Source organism: Pyrus communis, chromosome 4, assembly GCF_963583255.1.
Source record: "Pyrus communis chromosome 4, drPyrComm1.1, whole genome shotgun sequence".
Taxonomy (NCBI): Eukaryota; Viridiplantae; Streptophyta; class Magnoliopsida; order Rosales; family Rosaceae; genus Pyrus; species Pyrus communis.
In genome coordinates, this window is record NC_084806.1 from 24,342,705 (window position 1) to 24,360,527 (window position 17,823).

General features: G+C 36.9%; 2 protein-coding genes across 4 annotated transcripts; both read left to right on the forward strand.

Annotated features, from left to right (window-relative positions):
• On the forward strand, positions 1 to 3,244 carry LOC137731955 (protein FLX-like 4). 3 transcript variants are annotated; one of them, XM_068471225.1, is made up of 4 exons: positions 1 to 175; positions 1,417 to 1,988; positions 2,406 to 2,545; positions 2,630 to 3,244. In XM_068471225.1, exons 2-4 carry the CDS (start codon positions 1,435 to 1,437, stop codon positions 2,938 to 2,940), a joined length of 1,005 nt encoding a protein of 334 aa, XP_068327326.1. In that variant the 5' UTR covers positions 1 to 175; positions 1,417 to 1,434; the 3' UTR covers positions 2,941 to 3,244. The 3 variants fall into 3 exon arrangements, with proteins under 3 accessions (XP_068327326.1, XP_068327327.1, XP_068327325.1); XM_068471226.1 differs by having other exon boundaries at positions 1 to 171; positions 1,493 to 1,988; XM_068471224.1 differs by having other exon boundaries at positions 2 to 171.
• Positions 3,245 to 15,129: 11,885 nt separating this feature from the next.
• LOC137731940 (cytochrome c oxidase subunit 6b-2) lies at positions 15,130 to 17,336 on the forward strand. The gene is made up of 4 exons (XM_068471205.1): positions 15,130 to 15,269; positions 16,129 to 16,217; positions 16,310 to 16,391; positions 17,144 to 17,336. The coding sequence occupies exons 1-4, from the start codon at positions 15,261 to 15,263 to the stop codon at positions 17,195 to 17,197; spliced, it is 234 nt and encodes a 77-aa protein (XP_068327306.1). The 5' UTR covers positions 15,130 to 15,260; the 3' UTR covers positions 17,198 to 17,336.
• Positions 17,337 to 17,823: the final 487 nt, after the last annotated feature.

A 17,823-nucleotide genomic window follows, 5' to 3' on the forward strand; every position in this document is an offset into this window, starting at 1 on the left:
AAATTTCTTCGTCCAAAGAAAAAGTTCGTAATTGAATTACTGTGAATAACCATTCAGAACGCAAAAGCAGAGGGCAAATAGAGAAAGAAGGTCGTTGAGGTCAAAACTCAGAGACGCCATTAGCGCAGCGCCATAACCCACTCGATCTCACCAAAAATCCGAGAGGGTTTTGTAAGTATCTTTAATATCTCTCTATCTCCTTAATTTTGGCTTGATTTTCTGAATTTGAGGCTTCTCTGCCCTATGATTTATAATTTACGTATGAAGGATTCTTTCTACTCTTGAGTTGTAAAATAGGGTTGAAGTTAAATTTGATCATATTTGGATTTGGGTAATGTAAAATGTCTCAAGAGGGGTTGTTAGGCCATTTGGGACTCTTCTTCCATGGTGTTTGGTCATTTGAGACAAAAACAAGATTGGGATGGTCAGAATGGTGAAGATAAAACGGGGTGGTGCTACCATCGGAAGAAGAGTCTCCCATGGTGTTAGGCCATTTGATGTTGGTGATATTGTCTTAAATTTGATCATTAATTATGTGTGGGTATTGGTATCTTCTCTACATTGTCTGGTTTTTTATGCTTGAACGAGAGATTGCAAATTTTGGCATAATGTTAGGAACAATGTGATACACTCTGGCCGTTTTCGCATTGCTGGGATAGAGGTTCATTATCACTTCTCTCGTTGATTAAAATCGTACCCACCAGTTGTGTACTTGTTCTAGTTATAGGAAATTTGGTTTGTATTCACCTGCAAATTATGAGACACTCATTATATGGATGGGCACTATAGAGTGGTACATTGAATGTCGATAGAAAAGGGAGAATGATCTTATTTGTAAATGGGTGTGCTCTTTGCGCTCTTCATTCTCATCCTGATCTCCCAGTGCAGGAGAGATGTGGGGAGCGATAATAGTGCTCCCCTTTGCTAATTATAGAAATGAATGAAAATTTGATGTATTTCAGACTAGAATTATGATCACTATGAAGTTCTAATTTGGGGCTTTATTCGTCTAATATGATTGGATTCAGTGGAAACAAAGTAGAGAGTACCTGTAGTAATTCTTCTTCACAAATTGTTGAGAGAGCTCTGGTATATTCAAGTATTTGACGAGTTGTGTGTGCAGATTGATTGTGCTTTTCTAGGGTATCTGTTTTGGAAGGTTATAATATTTCCGTTGTTCCTGCTACTCCATCACATAAGACAAACGGATTGTCAAATTTCTGAAAATTGCTATTATGCATTCCTTTTTTTAGGTCTCCACTATCTATATTTATCACTGGTCAGTGGTTCTATTTTCTTCGTAACGCTTCTAGTAATTTTATTTTTTATTTTTTATTTTTATATTCTATTTTTAGACAAGGTACCAGCATATTTCATGGTTTACTGAATCACAGATGACTTTTGTTTTGGTGATAGGGAATTATTCGAAAAAAAATGTCAGGGAGACGAAAAATACCATCATCTTTTGAGCGACGTCCCATTCAATCTCCAGGTATGATGCGGCATGGTCCATTGCCCGGGTCAGGGCCTACAACTGGCCACCAATCATTTGAGTCACTAACCCATCCTGAACTATTGGAAAATAAAATTGCATATCAAGCAGCAGAGATAAAACAACTGGCAGGAGACAATAATAGATTGGCAGCTTCTCATGTGGATTTAAGGCGGGATCTTGTAGCTGCAGAGGAGGATGTAGAAAGACTCAAGGCACACATGAGAAGCATCCAGACTGAGAGTGACATTCAGATCCGGGTTTTGCTTGATAAGATTGCAAAACGGGAAGCAGACATAAAGGCTGGTGAGGGTTTGAAGAAGGAATTGCAAAAGGCTCACATGGAAGCACAGAGCTTGTTTATAGCACGACAAGAGCTGACCATTAAAATTCAACAGGCCAAAGAGGAATTACAGAAAGCTCGACTGGATGTTCAGAAACTACCAGATTTGAATGCTGAACTTGACAGCTTGAGGCAAGAACACCAGAGGCTGCGGTGAGTCATTTAAGTTGTGCAGCTTACTTTCAAGTCTATATGCCTATATCATAGTGAGACCCATATACTTTCATGCATGCCTTTATCGACAATTATTGCCACCGTGCGATTTCTTTTCTATTTTTAATTTCAGAAATAGGACTCTAAGTATGTTTGTTCCCTTAGTGATGGATTAGTCACATTATACAGATTGTAATGGCATATTCCCAATCTGTTTTGAGCAGTTCCATATTTTCATTTCATTGTGTTATTAGAGATTCAACCAAATTAGCTGAATGATTCGCACAAAATATATTTTCTCAATTAAAGTTCACAGTTCCTATGTTTTGTTTTTCATTTTTTCATATCATTTGGGATGGGCTCTGAGGTTTCAACTTGATCTCCTGATTCTCTAAAGCTGTTGTGTGTACAAAACAGTTCTACTTTTGAATATGAGAAGGATTTAAACACAGAGCAAGTTGTGCAAATGAAAGCAATGGAGAAGAAGCTAATTGGGATGGCTAGAGAAGTAGAAAGGTTGCGTGACGAGGTCCTGAATTCCGAGAAGAGAGAACATGGTAACTTTCATGCCTGTCTATATCATATTGATAACAGTTAAAGATTTCTTTAGATGATTATCGTTCTGATACTTTTGCTAATAGTTCTAGCGCCAAACACACATACTGGTGGTTACACAAATCCAGATTTGCATTTCCCACGTAATATCCAAGGTGGTAGTGCGAATTTTGATGGTTATGGGAGGCCTTATGTTTCTTTCAGTATTCGGCCACCAAGAGATGGAATAGTTCCATACGGCAGCAGCAGCAACGTAGCTGCTGGTGTAGGTATCCCAACTGCTGGTGGTGGTGCTATTTGGGGAGCAGCTTATGATTCCTCGCTTGATGCAGCTGCCCCTAGCTCTGGGGTTGGTGCTGTTTGGAGAGGTGCATATGATTCTGCGCTTTCTCAATAGTGAATACTGGACAAGACCTTTGGTTTCCAGGGCATAAGGCGAAAGTTTAGTGCGGGTCGTAGGATTGAAGGGATTATTTTCTTCTTTTGGTTTGTGTAGTAAGTTGAATGATGCTTTTTCCATAGAGAATTATCGAGTATTGGTAGTGATAGGTGTAGTAGAAAAAATTGTACAAGTTGTCTAATGCACAAGCTTTTTATTTTTCAATCTTTACAGTGATAACGATGATGTAGGTGTAAATATATAGATATTGATTGTAAACAGAATTACTCTTATTCTTATTAGAAACTTAGAAACTCCAAGGAAGGTAAAGCAACCAAGCCTAACTTGGGGAATAAGCATCAGCTAACTGTGTGCCAGCAGCTGCGGTAATATAGAGGATGTAAGCGTTATCCGGAATGATTGGGCGTAAAGCGTCTGTAGGTGGCTTTTTAAGTCCGCCGTCAAATCCCAAAGTGATCCTGTGAGTAACCAAAACGAAGATTTATCCTCCGTAGCCCTCCACCATTGATGCTAAGAATAAGAAAGAAACCCTACTTTGCAAGTGTTGCAGTTGTAGCATAAGATGGTTGGATCGTTCTTCCATGCATCGCAATCTCTGCTGTGTGGATACGTAAGATTTTCAGCTCCGTCTTCCTTCTCCCAAAATGTTGCATTTACGTACTTCATTCCACATATTGTTGGTGGCTTGCAACATCCAGACTATGAAAACAACAGAATTCAAACTAAAAATCAAATGCATTGTACGTGATCATTAACTCAGAAACGAGCAAAACGAGCAAGAGGCTTATAGCTCAAGCGTATTGCTTACCAAGAAAGTGAATATCAAGCCAATGCTGATTCCGCATTGAAGTTTTTGCGACCGTAGAAGATCTTCAGTCACACAATCGAATGCCGAGTAATCCCGACCACTTCTTTCCTTGAACTACTGGCTTGTCTGTCATCTCTGTACGTATTTCAAGTTTCAACCTTCAGCTGCTTGATCACTTGCGCTCTTTAAACTCTTATCGCGTTCTCAAAGTAATTGGCATTCTCTGTTAGGGTTAGGCTCTCAGCTAGCTAGCATTGCCACTATAATATAGTAGAAAAGGGTTAGGCTCTTAGCTAGCTAGCATTGCCACTATAATATAGTAGAAAAGGGTTAGGCTACTTCTTCTTCTTCTTCTTTTCTGCAGCATTCTAAGTGACTACTAAATCAAAGTAGAACTTCAACTTTTGTTGATGCAAATTTTCTATTCAAAGGAGATAAAGAAGACAGTTAGATAGGAGAGATGTAATACTATAACTAATGCTAATGCTCAAAATTTGCAAGTTAACAAATTAAAATACTAAATTTTTAGAGGGCTCGGGATATGAATGTACTCAAAGGTTTAAGTGGTTCACTCCTTAAAACAGGGCTACATCCACTGCTTTGCTCGAATTATATTGATTTGAAGACTAAAAATAGTGCTCGGCTAATACATGCATTCTATCTCTTTTCAGTCGTCCGACCCAAATACAAGAGGTTCCCACCCCTTTATATAGGCCCTCAATGAATCTTTCAGCCTTAGGTTTTCCCAACTTGGCATTTAATGTGCCACATATGTTGGCTATCATGCTGATACCTTTCCACCTATCAACCAAACATTCGGTGATGAAGTGACATGTGTTCAGCCGAAATGATGCATTATGTCAAAGTGATGCAAGCCGGGCATCCGGCTAGGCTTTGGTTATCCAACCCTGCCTCTCTGAGTGTCGTATCGACCACCTTTACGTCCCATCTTAGATTGATGCCACTAATTGAGGGCCACCACGTGGCTTGATTGACATTTGGATAAACTTATTCCTAGAGACTTGTGCCACAAAGCTGTCAGCCTACCGAAGTGCTTTTGGCGGTCGAAAAGCTCTTTACAATCTTGGTCGGGTTCAACTTGTAGGCGGTTGGCTATAGCGCTCAAGGGTATTCTCTTCTATGCTTCTTGGGCCTTGGGCTTCTCAATCTCCCTTGGGCTTTTCGTGGCTTCCTTTCCAGCCTGCACCATTATAAGGGCCTAAATGTTTTCCACGTTAACAACTAACTGCTTTTATTGTTCACATGTAGTCATAATTCTAACTAACACTAAATAAATAAATACAAGCTAAAAAAAGTAGTAAATTGGTTAACTGGTGGTTGTTCGACATTCTTAAATATATTTTCATCTATGTTTTAAAGTTTTGTATCCAAGATTTCCAGCTATATGTGCATGTTAATATTGTAAATTGATGTTTAAGTTGGTAGCTCCAATTATGTCCTAGATATCCTTACAAATCACCTAGCTAGATATCCTTACAAACCACCGATCCTCTGAATAGGTGGGGAAGGACAAACTGTCCTACACTACATCACAAACTACTTTCTATAGCAGCCAATAAATGCTATATAAATTACAATGGAAGAAGCCACGAATTAAATAAGTTTTTGTTAGATCCTTTAGAATTTATAACAAACAATGAATCCAATTTTTGTATTTTTATGTGTTAGAAAGGCCAATGGTGGGAAGTATCATGTGTTGGGAGGGAATGCCAAAGATGTTCTTGCAATTCAAGTATCAACAGTGGATTCTGACAGTGCTTTTAGCCCTAATTCATTTTACTAGCTCTCCAATTTATATCTACTATTCTATAAAATTATGTCACTTATTTTATTCTTTGTGACTATTATGTAGAGTTGGCTAATGCAGGTGCCACTAACAATAAACCAATAAAATTATTTATATTTTCTTCTTTCTGATTATCTCAAATCTCAAATCTTCGGTGATTTTTCTATTTGGTTTCATTTATTTTGAATATGTTGATTTCTAATTTTTTTTTTTTTTTTTTTTTGGTTCATTGAAAAGGGGTACTGTAAGACCTTGAAATTTTAGAAGTGTTTTATGAACTTTGGAGTGCCTATAAATTTTACAATTTATAGTTCCTTTCAAATAGGTGATAATTTTACTTGAGTTCAAAGATTATTTTGAGGTAAAAAGATGAAAGTGGACGTCATTAAGAGCTCGTAGCATTTTTCGGATTACCTTTTAGAATTAAGATGAAATTGTAAAGTAATTTACATGTTGGACCAATGAGTAAGTGACATGTGGTAGCCAATAAGTGGCTAGCTTGCCACGTGACAGCTGCTGGAGTGACCAGCAAGCAGGAGTGCTGATGGTTGTGTCAACTTTCTAAGGCAACCATTAGTAGTGCTTACTAAGCACTCTTTCAAGCTAGACGTGTAGGATTTCTAGATGGCAAAAGAAATATATGGATGATGATGGTTGAGGTGTTGCCAGCAAGGTTCTTTAAGTGCTTATTCAACACACTAGGAAACTGCCGCCTTCTCCTTGTGTAAATAGGGAGCTGCAAGCTGAAATGAAAACCTCAAAAGGAAAGAAAAAAAAATTCCCTTCAATCTTTCAAAATTCATAACTTTCAATTCAGTAATCCGATTAAGGAACGGTTTTCGCCTACATACTTAGTAAATTGAACCCAACGTTCGAAGGTAAATTTTGAGGATTATTACTTAAGTTTGAATAATTCGTTCAGTTTGGGATTTGTGACTAATTAGACCCAAATCTTCGATTTCAAGCTTGTTTTTGCACTATTTGAGGGCTTTGAAGCCTATTTGATGACTGGAGAACGATTTCTGAAACATTAAGGTAAAGATTTACACATGATCAGATTGCTGGGATTTTGTACAAGTTTCATATGAATGAGATTTAGAGAAATATGATGTTTGATTCGAAAAACTTGAATTTGGACTTTAAAGGACATTTGTATGGAACAAATAAGTTGTACTATTGATGGATTGTGTTTCGGCAGAAATATATGTTGAAATTCTAGGAAAAATAGACCTCAAAACCGCTGGTTTCATACCAGGGACTAAACTGCGAAAATAGTTTCAGTTTTGGTGTAATTTGGTAAATTACTGAAAGTTTGGGACCTATTTGAAATAATAAAAAGATGAAATACAGGATTTTTATTCTGGTTAAGTGAATGGTCCTTGTTGGATATAATTGTTGTTATGGGAATAAAGTTGAGTCATTATATATGGACATATAGTGATATATTGTAATTGTTGAACTAGGGACTCCAATTCCTCGTAGTGCTTGCGTTTAATCAAGGTATTGTTGAGAAATATTGCTTTCTTGGCCTGGAGACCAGGTAGGGGGATCCTCACTTGCCCTAGTTATGGAATTTTGTGAATGTATGTATATGCAAATATACGAATGCCAGTGAAAGCTGCATATATTTTGCTGTGACAGAACCACGAGGAAAAATGGTTTTGTTTTATATCATGATATTCATGTTATTTTATGCTACAAATTAAAGTGATGACTTGAGAGTGAAAAGGGCATAGTGACCACCTTGGGTTTTGGATCCCCTAAACCTCCGGAGGGGCTACTACGAAGGGATCTACCTTTCTAGGAGAGGCACTAGGATATCTAAGGGTAGAGCATTAAAGGACACTTTCGCTACGCCTTACCAGAAGTATTTCGTTCGGAGTTAGTCTAGGTAAGGGGGTAGTTGGTCATTAGACCAGTCATCAGGCATGTAGCGATTTATTGGGATCCCTGTTTTCTTTTAAAAAGGAAATTATGTGAGCATACAATCTATTTTCAAAACTAAACAAAGCTTTTGTTGTGCATCAATCATTTTCCTAAAGTATATGTAATGTCGTATACTATTTTCAAACCTTGCTAGGGTGGATTCCCTAAGGGGGAGCAATGAGCGTTTGTGATGCTCACCCCTACTTTATTACAAGACCGGTGTACCTACAAATAGACGATCTGGACTAAAGTCGGGACAAGCATTGTTTGTTACTTGTCAACTTCTTAGTTGCTCATTGACTTTCCACTGGTTTTGTTTGTACATATGCTTGATTCCCTGTGTCCTAAAGGAATCTTTTGTCAACTTCGTTTTACCCAAATGATTTCCTCTTCCATACTGATTAAAAATAAATTATTTTACTTCCCCTAAAATAGCTTTACGTTCTATTGGGAATGTAGTGCTACAATGTTGGATTTTTTAACACTATAATATTGCGTTACTAATAGAGTGTGGCACTGTTACATGCCCATTTTTGGGGCGTGACAGAAAAATGGTATCAGAGCAACGGTTGATCCATTTCAATAGAGTTTTGTTGTCTCTCTTCTAATTCATATGTCGTCAAGTCAAATCTTGAACGAGTTGTTGATTCAATCTCTTTCATTTCAGTTACTACTATGTTAACAAGATGCCTAGTCCTCCGACAAGTCCAAAAGAAAATAGGGCACCGTTTGATGCACAACAAATAGCTGAGATGTTTAGGGTTTTTCAAGCATCGACAAATGTTGATTTGCGCACTAATGAAGAACATTTACATGATCGAGAGACATCTTATCTCGATTGTTTTATGAAATAAGCCGCTTAAGTTTTGGGGAGCACCTGAAGCAAAAAAAGCTGAGAGTTGGTTGGAACATATTAAGAAGAAGATGAGAACTATTCATGTACCACCAAAATTTCAAGTTAATCTAGCTTCACATGTCGTTGAAGGTGAAGCAAATTTATGGTGGGGTACTATACGTGCTTAGTATAACATTGAATAGATGAAATTTGATGATTTTGAGCAACTTTTTCTCAAGAGTTACTTTCTTGATGCAATGAAGCATACTAAGATTCAAGAATTTCTTGATCTTAAGCAAGGGAATATGATTGTGGCTGAGTATGTCACCAAATTTGTTGAGTTGAGTATGTACTCTGATGGTATTGCTAATGATCAGAAAACAATGGCAATTAAGTTTAAACAAGGGTTTAGAGACTCTGTTTGAAGGCACATTGTAGGTCAATGACCTAAAACTTATCATGAAATTGTGCAAGCAGCCTACGAGTTAGAGCAAGATTATCTATTTACTTAGAAGAATCAAAATCTGTATGAAGGATCGTGATCGAGAAAAATGACTAAGAAGTCTATGAGAACGAACAAGGGAGTAGTGGTGGTGGTGGATATGGATTTAGAAGGCCAAGGCCTATTAAATGTTATCATTGTCATGAATTTGGACATACTAGAGATAAATGCCCAAAGAGAGAAGCTTCAGGATTTATTGCAACTCCACCAAATCACTTTCAACAACCAAACAGGATGAAAACTATGCGACAACCTAATCATCCTTAGCCAAGGCAACAACGTGTCCCACAAAGACAAAATCAAGGAAATTGAGGCCGGGGAGCTGGGGCTCGTGCATCTGGAAGTGGTGGTAGGGTGTTTGTTGTGTCTGGTAGTAGTGCTGGAGAAAATACTGATAAAGCACTTGACGGTATGGTTTTAATATCTAGTACTAAAGCTCATGTTTTATTTGATACAAGTTCATCTCATTCCTTCATATCTTTCTAGTTTGCATCGATTTTAGGATTTCAATCTGAGGCACTAGCGAGACCTTTGTATTTAAGTGTTCCATTAAGATATGGGGATGTTGTTAATTGAACTTATTACTTGTGTCACCTTCTGGTTAATAGTCAAAGGTTAACTGCTGACTTGTATCCTTTGTAACTGAAAAAGTACAATCTAATTTTAGGAATGGTTTGGTTGAGAAAGCATCGTGCTATCATAGATTGTGAGGAAAGAAAGTTGAAGATGTGTACCCTTGAAGGAGAAGAGGTTATTATAAAATTGGATGAAAAGATTGTGTCCCTAAGTCCGCTGTTGAAAGCTTGTTTACAAAAGAAGAGAGCATTGTTATGTTATGCACTCATAGCAGAAACAAAAGAGAAAAGAGAAGAGGAAAAGAGAATACCTATGATGGATGAGTATCCTATAGTATTTCTTGAAGACTTGCCAGGATTACCACCCTGAGGAGAAGTTCAATTCAAGATTAAATTGATACTGGGAACACAATCGATTTCGGTGGCAACTTATCGTATGGCGCCAACTAAACTGGTGGAACTTAGGAAGCAGTTGGATGATTTACTTAGAAAAGGTTTCATACGAGAGAGCACTTAGGGGAGCACCAGTGTTGTTTGCTAAAAAGCATGATTTCACATTACGATTATGTGTTGATTATTGAAAGTTAAACCTTGTGACTATCAAGAACAACTACCCTTTGCCAAGACTTGATGAGTTGTTTGATCAATTAAATGGAGCGAAGTACTTCTCAAAAATTGATTTACGATCTGGCTGTCATCAATTACAAGCATGGGAAGAGGATATACCAAAGTTTGCTTTTCGCACTCGTTATGGACACTTTGAGTTTGTAGTCATGCCATTTGGCTTAACTGATGCACCAGCTGCATTTATGGATCTTATGAATCAAGTATTCCGACCAAACTTGGATAAGTTTGTTATTGTTTTCATTGATGATATCCTTATTTATTCTAAGACTATGGAGGATCATGAAATGCATCTCCATATAGTCTTACGGATTTTAATGGACAACCAGTTGTATGCTAAGAAGTTGAAGTGTGATTTCTGGCTAACACAAGTACAATTCCTTGGACATGTAATATCTAGAAATGGAATTTGTGTGGACCCTAGTAAAATAGAAGTGGTATTAAACTGGAAGCAGCCTAATAGTGTCTCAGAGATACAAAGTTTTCTTGGATTGGTTGGCTATTATAGAAGATTTGTTCAGGATTTCTCAAAGATTGCAACTCCATTAACCCGTCTCACAAGAAAGGGAGTAAGTCTTGAAGGGGACGATATGCGTGAGTCATCGTTTGAAAAATATAAAACAAGACTTACCACAACGCTGGTGTTAGTATTGCCTAATAACCAAGATCCATTTGAGATATATATAGATGCATCAGCACAAGGACTCGGATGTGTGCTAATGCAAAATGGAAAAGTTGTAGCTTATCCTTCAAGACAGTTAAAGAATTACTAGAGAAATTATCCAACACATGACTTGGAGCTAGCTGTCGTAGTACATGCATTGAAGATTTGGAGATGTTATTTGTACGGTAGTAAGTTCAATGTTTATTTAGATCACAAAAGTCTTAAATATATATTTACTCAATGTGATTTGAATTTGAGACAAAGAAGATGGGTGGAGTACATAAAGAATTATGATTTTGAATTGTCTTATCATCTGGGAAAGCAAATGTAGTTGTTGATCCTTTAAGTAGAAAGACCAAGAGCACTTGGTCTTGTCTAGTGTTGGCGGATAAAGAGATGTTTGATACAATACAAGATTATGATCTAGAAGTGCAACATGATGACATAAGTGCTTATTTGGCGAATCTTAGTCTAGCACCTCAGTTGGAGCGACATATAGTGCAGAAACAACATGAAGATCCTGAACTACAAGAAGTAAGGCAGAAGATAGTTTCAGGAGAAGCACTTAATGAATAGAAGCTTCATGAAAATGGTAGTGTGAGGTACAAAGACCGAATGGTTGTACCTGAAAATGAAGAAGTCAAAAGGAAAGTACTAGATGAAGCTCATAGAACGCAATTCGCTATGCATCCTGGAAGTACTAAAATGTAGAAGGATTTGAAAAGGCAATATTGGTGGAAAGGTATGAAGCGTGATGTTGCTATTTATGTTAGCCGATGTGTAGTGTGCCAACAAGTAAAGGCAGAACACCAGAAGCCGTTTGGAATGCTATAATCACTACCTATCCTAGAATGGAAATGGGACAACATCACGATGGATTTTATTACCGGCTTACCAAGATCAAAGAAAGAACAAAATGGTATTTGGGTGATAGTTGACAGACTTACTAATAAGTTACAAGATAAGCTTGGAACTCGCCTTGATTTAAGTACAATTTATCATCCGCAGACTGATAGACAGTCAATGTGAGTAATTCAAGTATTGGAAGATATGCTTCGTACGTGCATACTTGATTTTGGTGGAAAATAGCACAAGTACCTATCACTTGCTGAATTCGTTTATAACAATAGTTATCATAGTAGCATTGGTATGGCGCCTTATGAAGCACTCTATGGACAACCTTGTCGATCACCATGGTGTTGGGCTGAGCATGAAGATCGAATTACTCTTAGCACAGAAATCATTAAAGAAATTAGTGAAAAGATTAAGGTTGTTCAAGATAGACTGAGAATTGCCCAAAGTAGGCAAAAGTCTTATGTTGATGAGACAAGACAACCTCTTGAGTTTCAAGTTGGTAATTTTGTATTTCTAAAGGTTTTCCCTCAGAAAGGAGTGAACTGGTTGGAGGTGAAAGGGAAGTTAGCACCCATATACATAGGTTCGTTTAAGATTAGTGAACACATTGGACCTGTTGCTTATAGATTAGATTTGCCACCAGAGTTGTCATACATACACAATGTTTTTCATATATCTCAATTAAAGAAGAGTGCACCCGATATCCAATAAATTATGCCTTGGGTTAATCTGCCACTGGAGTAGAATGTGTCCTATGAAGAAAGACAGATTTGTATACTTGATCGAGAAATGAAAAAGCTTAGGAACTGGGAAGTGCCTCTGGTGAAGGTTAAATGGCAACATCATGGAACTGAAGAAGCCACATGGGAACTGGAGTTCGAAATGAAAAAGAAGTATCCCCATCTTTTTTGATAGCATTGTAAATTTCGAGGATGAAACTTGTTTTAAGGACGGTGGAATGTAAGATACTGAAATTTTAGAGGTGTTTTTATGAACTTTGGAGTGCCTATAAATTTTACAAATTCTAGTTCCTTTTAAATAGGTGATAAATTTACTTGAGTTCAAAGATTATTTTGGGGTAAAAAGATGAAAGTGGACGTCATTAAGAGTTCGTAGCATTTTTCGGTTACCTTTAGAGCTAAGATGAATTTTTAAAGTGATTTACATGTTGGACCAATGAGTAAGTGACACGTGGTAGCCAATAAGTGGCTAGCTTGCCACGTGACAGATGCTAGAGTGACCAACGAACAATAGTGCTGATCGTTGTGTCAACTTTCTAAGGCAACCATTAGTAGTGCTTACTAAGCACTCTTTCAAGCTAGACGTGTAGGATTTTTAGATGGCAAAAGAAATATATGGATAAGGATGGTTGAGGTGTTGCCAACAAGGTTCTTTAAGTGCTACAAGCTAAAATGAAAACAGCAAAAGGAAAAGAACAAAAAAAATTACCTTCAATCTTTCAAAATTCATAACTTTCAATTTGGGAATTTGATTGAGGAACAGTTTTCGCCTACATGCTCAGTGAATCGAACCCAACGTTCGAAGGTAGATTTTGAGGATTATTACTTAAGTTTGAATAATTCATTCAGATTGGGATTTGTGACTAATTAGTCCCAAATCTTTGATTTCAAGTTTGTTCTTGCATGATTTGAGGGATTTGAAGCCTATTTGATGACTGGAGAACGATTTTTGAGACATTAAGGTAAAGATTTACACATGATCAGATTGCTGAGATTTTGTACTAGTTTCATATAATGAGATTTAGAGAAATATGATGTTTGATTCAAAATACTTCAAATTTGGACTTTAAAGGACATTATTATGGAACAAATGAGTTGTAATATTGATGGATTGTGTTTTGGCTGAAATATATGTTGAAATTCTAGGAAAAATAGACCTCAAAGTTGCTAGTTTCATACCAAGGATTAAACTACGAAAATAGTTTCAGTTATGGGGTAATTTTGTAAATTACCAAAAATTCAGGGGCCAAAGTGTAATTACCAAAAGTTTGGAGACCTATTTGAAACAATAAAAAGTTCAAATATAGGAGTTTTATTCTGGTTAAGTGAAGGTCCCTGTTGGATATAATTGTTGTTATGGGAATAAAGTTGAGTCATTATATATGAACATATGGTGATATATTGTAATTGTTGAACTAGGGACTCCAATTACTTGCGGTGCTTGCGTTTAATCGAGGCATTGGTGAGGAATATTGCTTACTTGGCTTGGAGACCAAGTTGGGGGATCCTCACTTACCCTAGTTATGGAATTTTGTGAATGTATGTATATGTAAATATACGCATGCTTGTGAAAGCTGTATAAATTTTGCTGTGATAGAATCATGAGGAAAAATGGTTTTGTTTTATGTCATGATATACATGTTGTTTTATGCTAAAAATTAAAGTGATGACTTGAGAGTGAAAGGGGCATAGCAACTGCCTTGGGTTTCGATCCCCTAAATCTCCGGAGGGGCTACTACGAAGGGATTAGTATCGCTACCTTTCTAGGAGAGGTACTAGGATACCTAAGGGTAGATCATTAAAGGACACTCTTGCTACACCTTACCATAAGTATATTCGTTCGGAGTTGGTCCAGGTAAAGGGGAGTTGGTCATTAGATCGGTCATCAAGCATGTAGTGGTTTATTGGGATCCCTGTTTTCCTTTAAAAAGAAAATTGTGTGGGCATACAATCTATTTTCAAAACTAAACAAAGCTTTTGTTGTGCATCAATCATTTTCCTATAGTATATGTGGTGTCGTATACTATTTTCAAACCTAGTTGGGGTGGATTCCCTGAGGGGGAGCGATGAACGTTTGTGATGCTCACCCCTATTTTATTACAGGACCGATGCACCTACAAATAGACGATATGGACTAAAGTCAGGACAAGTGTTGTTTGTTACTTGTCAACTTCTTAGTTGCTCATTGACTTACCACTGGTTTTGTTTGTACATATGCTTGATTCCCTCCATCCTGAAGGAATATTTTGTAGCTAAACTTAGCACTTTGTACTTTTCAAATCATACTTAAGAGTTGGTTAGTATATTTACTTACTTTAAACTCTTTGGTTCTGTTGTAAGTTGTAAACTTTGTCTTTGTTGTAAAAAATTTATCAAAATTCCGTTGCCCTTGTATTCTTCATTTTACCAAAATGATTTCCGCTTCCGTACTGCTTAAAAATAAGTTATTTTACTTCCCCTCAAATAGCCTTACCCTCTATTGAGAATGTAGTGCTATAGTGTTGGAATTTAACACTATAATATTGCGTTACTAATAGTGCCCCTTTTTAGGGCGTGACAGGTACAACTGGTGGCAAGTCACGTTTATCCATCATTCCAGGCACGGAGAGGTTATGGGGAACTTCATCCTTTTCGTGGTCATAGTCAAGCAGACTTACCAAGTCTGAGCATTTGGTTGATTTCTAGTTGAAATAGAGGCATTTTTGGAGATTTGGAGGACTTAATTGCTAAGAAGGAAAAATTGCACGGCTAAAATTGCCAACGTAGAAATGAGAGCTACCAAAATTAGAAATTGGCTTAACATTTAAGCACCAAAAACGTAATTTGACCTACTATTTAGTGGAGAATTTCGTGGCAACGGAGAATTAGTCAGCGCACGAAGGAACTGGAGGGAAGCAGAGGCAGAGGGAGAGGGAGAGCCCACCCATTTATTCATAAATTATTTTCCCATTGATCATCGAGTTTGTCTTCACTCTTCAGTCATGGCCGAGGTTAGCATTCCAGACTTGTGTTTTGTTTTATCCTTTTTATTTTTTTTATTTTAATTTTAATTTTTTAAAATTATGATTATTTTCTTTTTATTTTCTGGGTAATTTCTTTGTAGATTTGGCCTAATTAGATTTCTGATTTATTTTATTGTTCATCAATTATTTGCGCACGTAGAATATAATTTGAAATAACTCAGGAGATTTGCCTTTACTTTTTATGTTGTATGAAAGTTTCCTGATCAAAAGAAATTTGGGTTGTTGGAATTATATTTATACGGAGATCTATAAACCTTTGTGAGTTGTACGGAGTCTAATTTGGGGCCAATTACATTTTCTGAGCGGTATGAAACAATCGGATCCAAAACTTGTCTGCCTGTTCAACCCCAGTCTAACAGAATGATTGAATGTCTTTTGAAAATTTTGTGTGTTAATGTTTGCTCCATTTCCGATATTCCTGAATGCCCGTATTTTTAATGGGTACTTGTTTGGCAAGGATTACCCAACTTCTTGCCTGAACTTTGATTGTATTTTCAGATATCACAAATTGTCTACTTGTATATGGTTTGTAATAAGTATTATAGGATGTTTCTTGGTATTGTGACCCGTCACGGTTACCTGCGTGGTCTGTATTCATGGATTTCAGTTTTCCTTTTGATCTCATGTATACTTTTGTCACTGATTGGAAGTAGACACTAGTTCATGGAATCTAACGAATGAAATATCCCAAGATGTAAAGTGTAAGGGCAGCATAAAACTGATATTGTTCTAGACCACGGAATGCCACTTTGATGGAGTTTATCTGTTTTTCTTCTCCGTATTTACAATTAATTGTTACTTTTTTTTTTCTGCTGTGTTACCTCAGATTGAGCTGAAAACAGCACCTGCTGATTTTCGATTCCCCACAACCAACCAAACTAGGCACTGTTTCACGCGTTACATTGAATTTCATAGGTAGTTTTTCAAACTTTAGCACTAGGAGCTCAACCGTAAACTGTTAATTGAGAATTTTCCTTTCCATCCTTAACATGTGAAACCAATTGCAGGTGCGTCTCAGCAAAGGGTGAAGAATCGAATGAATGTGAGAAATTTGCCAAATATTACCGCTCTCTCTGCCCTGGTGAATGGGTGAGTGCATTGCTCATTCCTTTTTGAATACTTCAAAACTGATGTGTTCTTATTGTGCCAATGTTTGATTAAGCACTTCATATACCTATGTCTGAAATATAAAGCGAGAATGGGAAAGGTCCTTATGGTCTTCTCTAGTCCTGTTGTATTGTTATCGGATAAAAGGTCTTTGGCAAGTATGGGGAGAAAGCTTTTCCTATAAAATGCTCAAAGTTCAACATTTAAATTATTAAGGTGAACAAGTTTGAGCTATGAAATGTGTTCCCGCTATCATGTTGGACTTTTTCTCATACAATTATTAAGGATGAATGAAAACAAAATCGTCAAAGTGAAAAACACTTAAAAAATAGCTTTTAGCTTTCGTTTCGTGTATCTTTTCTTTTACATCTCTCTTATCATCCTTTTTTCATTTTCCCTTGAAAGTGAATTGTTGTTCATTGGCTAGATGGACAAGTCTTGATTGTTAGAGGAAAAAAAAAAAAAATTGTGAAAGCAATAGGATTGAAGCACCCGGAGTCCAGGATTGAAATCTCAAGTTTTTTTCCCAGATTATGGCTAGATAGGAATTTTGCAGTGACTCTATATTATTTGACTTTTGTTTCGTATTTGTTTGTTTTCGTGTTTTTTCCTTTGATTTTTTGATGATTTTCCAACTAATGGTAGCACTTTGTATAGTGAAAAGGTAATGGTACATTTTATTCTCTATTATATCTGAAATCTAACCTTTTTGTCGTGGGCTTGCATGATTGTAGATTGAGAAGTGGGACGAGCAGAGGGCGGGTGGAACTTTCCCAGGTCCTCTATAATTTAACATGATATCCTGGCATGATCTTTCTTTGATATGGAAGTTGCATCGTTTCTTTGTTGGATCTTTGTGAATCAATAATTGACCTGTGTGTTCAGATTTCTTTGATTTTATGGCAATCACCACATTGTTTGTTTTAATTTAAGATTTATTTGATTGTCTGCACAAATGTTTCCATGTTTACTCATTTTTTCGAGGGTTTTCTTCTTCCATTGTTTCTGGCTATATGAAATTTGGTGTTAAGTCATTCAGGCGATTCGATCAAACTGTATACCTGTAGGAGCTTCCTTCGGAATAGATCACTTAAGGCTGCTTTTTGAAAAAAGAATTATTTTGCACCTCTCACTTACTAGCGAAGAGGAATGCCACTAGACCGTAGTACTAATTAGTAAGAATTGAAATGAAATATTAAGTTGGAATCCTTGCTTGAAAGATTGTTATCTATGGTTATTTGGGTGTCATGAGACTCGAATGGTAGTCCAAGACGCTGGTAATGGAAACCGAAGAATTGCAGAGGAAAATTATATGAGAACTACTGCATTTTACAAGACTTGTGAATAGTTTCGCAAATGGACTTGAAGTACCTTGAGCTTGCATCGAGCTCGACTCCGATTTAGTTTGTCCGAT

Coding starts and splice junctions, on each gene's coding strand:
- LOC137731955 (XM_068471225.1), top strand. CDS start 1,435: ATGTCAGGGAGACGAAAAATACCATCATCTTTTGAGCGACGTCCCATT. Junction 1,989..2,405: donor CAAGAACACCAGAGGCTGCG/GTGAGTCATTTA, acceptor TGTACAAAACAG/TTCTACTTTTGAATATGAGA. Junction 2,546..2,629: donor TTCCGAGAAGAGAGAACATG/GTAACTTTCATG, acceptor TTTTGCTAATAG/TTCTAGCGCCAAACACACAT.
- LOC137731940 (XM_068471205.1), top strand. Junction 16,218..16,309: donor CGTTACATTGAATTTCATAG/GTAGTTTTTCAA, acceptor AACCAATTGCAG/GTGCGTCTCAGCAAAGGGTG. Junction 16,392..17,143: donor CTCTCTGCCCTGGTGAATGG/GTGAGTGCATTG, acceptor GCATGATTGTAG/ATTGAGAAGTGGGACGAGCA.